Source organism: Ammodytes marinus (assembly GCF_949987685.1).
Source record: "Ammodytes marinus genome assembly, chromosome: 8".
NCBI lineage: Eukaryota > Metazoa > Chordata > Actinopteri > Uranoscopiformes > Ammodytidae > Ammodytes > Ammodytes marinus.
In genome coordinates, this window is record NC_137212.1 from 4,170,400 (window position 1) to 4,172,899 (window position 2,500).

General features: G+C 40.4%; 1 protein-coding gene across 1 annotated transcript in view; it reads left to right on the plus strand.

The window, feature by feature from the left end:
• The window catches only part of LOC307254083 (cytosolic phospholipase A2-like), a 28,989-nt gene that overhangs the window by 25,158 nt on the left and 1,331 nt on the right, over positions 1 to 2,500 (plus strand). Inside the window, exon 19 of the mRNA XM_080032324.1 lies at positions 822 to 2,500. This exon is cut by the window's right edge and continues 1,331 nt beyond it. Coding sequence (XP_079888450.1) covers positions 822 to 959 — 138 coding nt within the window. The 3' untranslated portion in view covers positions 960 to 2,500. The remainder of the gene's footprint in view (positions 1 to 821) is intronic.

Here is a 2,500-nt window from a genome sequence, read left to right on the forward strand (position 1 = left end):
TGTGTGAGATTCAAGGATATCGAAAGGGATTAAAAAGTGATTCAGGACTACGGTATGTTACACAGGACATTACGAGCTAAGGGTGTAAGGGCAGTGTGTCATACTGTATGGAATGTAAAGCCCACTGAGACAAATGTCTATTTGTGATATTGGGCTATACAAATAAAACTGATTTGATTTGATTTGATTACGACTTACATGATTTTCCCCCGGCCATGCATCGCTAACCTAGCTGTATTTATTTTGTCAACGTCAGCGGGGAATTTTGACTTTTTTGCCATTATCACCACGAAAATATCAGTTTGTTGTGAAAGATCAAAAGATTTCAAATTACGGAAAGGAACGTCTAAGAAGCGGATAAAACAAGTCCCGTCAGGTTCACAGTGGGTGTGTTGGCGGTGGGAGGTCAGACTGACTTTCACCCCATATGACTCACTTCCACTGGCTGAGTAACGACTCAAATATTGCGAAATTTACATATTTGATTTGATGGCGAGGTCATCTCAGCTGTTATATCAGCGAGTTCACCAATGGACATGGCCTCATCCGAGACACTTCGTCCGTCCGTCCGTCCGTCCGTCCGTCCGTCCTTCTGTCTGTCTGTCTGTCTGTCTGTCTGTCTGTCTGTCTGTCTGTCTGTCTAAATTTTATAAAATAAGTATTCCCCTTGCTGATGCCAATATATATTTATTTTTTATTTTTATTCCTGTTTTCTCTGCTCATTATATGTTATCTTTGTGATTGTGTTTATTGTGTATGGTCTGAATATTAATTGATAAATGTTGACTTCAATCCCTGTGTATTTTGTCCCCCCCATTAAGGTGATTAAAGAAGCCATCAGAGACTGCATCGTGGCGAGGAAGGAGGACCCATCATCGCGACCGCTGGCCTTCTCTCTCAGCGACATCCCCAAGAAGAAGTTCCTCAAACGGGATCACAACGGGAAACCAGTGGCCTGATTCTTGAGACTTTGGATTTGGATAAAACACAAACGGACTACAGAGATTTTAACTTTTTTTTGTAGATTCTGTCTTTTTAGTTTTTAAGTAAAGCATTTTTGCTTTCTTTTTTTGGGAGAATTTATCGCCGCTCGTTCTCTTTTCTGTATACTATTAATTTCAGTTTTTAATGTCTTAAAAAGAGCCTTAAGTTTGACTGGTTAAAAAAGCCTTAATGATCGCATACATTTCGCCACACTGTGTGAATTATCACCCGGGCTTTATTTATATTAATGTGGCTCCTGTGAAGAAACGTATTCGCCACAATCGGTTGATTTCCTGCTTTCGCCTGCTGGCTGTGAGAGAAGACTGGATTTTGTAATTCAACTCTTTTACTAAACAATGTAGTGAGACTGGATTCATACAGCAAACTTACTGACTCCATCCCAAACAACAGGAGATTGTTTGTGAGTGCTTTTATTTTATTTCCCCCCCAACACTTCACCATGTCACTTAGTTCTACACGTTTTTTTTTTAAGATAATTTTTTGGCATTTTCAAGCTTTATTTGATAGTACAGAGTTGAAATGGGGAGACAGAGAGAGAGAGGGGATGACATGCAGTAAAGGTCCACGGGTCGGATTTGAACCCGCGACCACTGCAATGAAGGCCGTAGCCAAAATGGTACGCACTATATCCACTACACCACCGGAGTGGCCCTTAGTTCTACATGTTTGAAAGAGATCTCTATACTTCAAACCTGCTTAAATCTTCTCCAGAGGCAATTATGGTTGCGTTTTTTGCGTTTTTTTTCAAAATTGTGTTGCAGAAAAAATTTCCACATTTGTTGCATAAGTGTCGTAGTCAAACATTGTATTTTGGTTGGGCTAATACAAACGTGGAGGGGCCCACTTTTCCTTATTAAAAAAAGAACTTAAAATAAAGAATAACTAACTGTAAAACACTGCATTTCACAGGCAATAACAGCAACACATCTGCTTTACAAACATCTTTTCTTTGTAGAATAACGTTCTGTACACATTTTAAAGAACTTAATTTTGCCAATGTTTTGTTGGTAACTTAGTTTCATCAACTGGCGACTGCACATATTTCTTGATCAAACTTGGCCAGGTGGACCAGTGAGTAATGCTACTGGCTTGCACATCTGACTTGCATCTTCCCTTATATCTTTTTATAGAGCCGTTGTTGCTGTTTCTAAATGTTGCTCTGTGAATGCCTCACCTGTACTGTACCCGTCTGTCTGTCTGTCTGTCTGTCTGTCTGTCTGTCTGTCTGTCTGTCTGTCTGTCTGTCTGTCTGTCTGTCTGTCAGCTCGCACTCTTCTCAAAGTGCAACTACAGTTCACACAAAATCGCCATGTTTTTATTTAGTTTTTCTTTCCAACCTGACAGCTCGCCCAAACATGTAAAATCCTATTTTGGAAACATGCAAGAAATTGTCCGTTGGTCGGTCGGTAACCGTTTTGTTTCGTGTGATGGCAACTCACACACACACACACACACACACACACACACACACACACACACACACACACACACACAC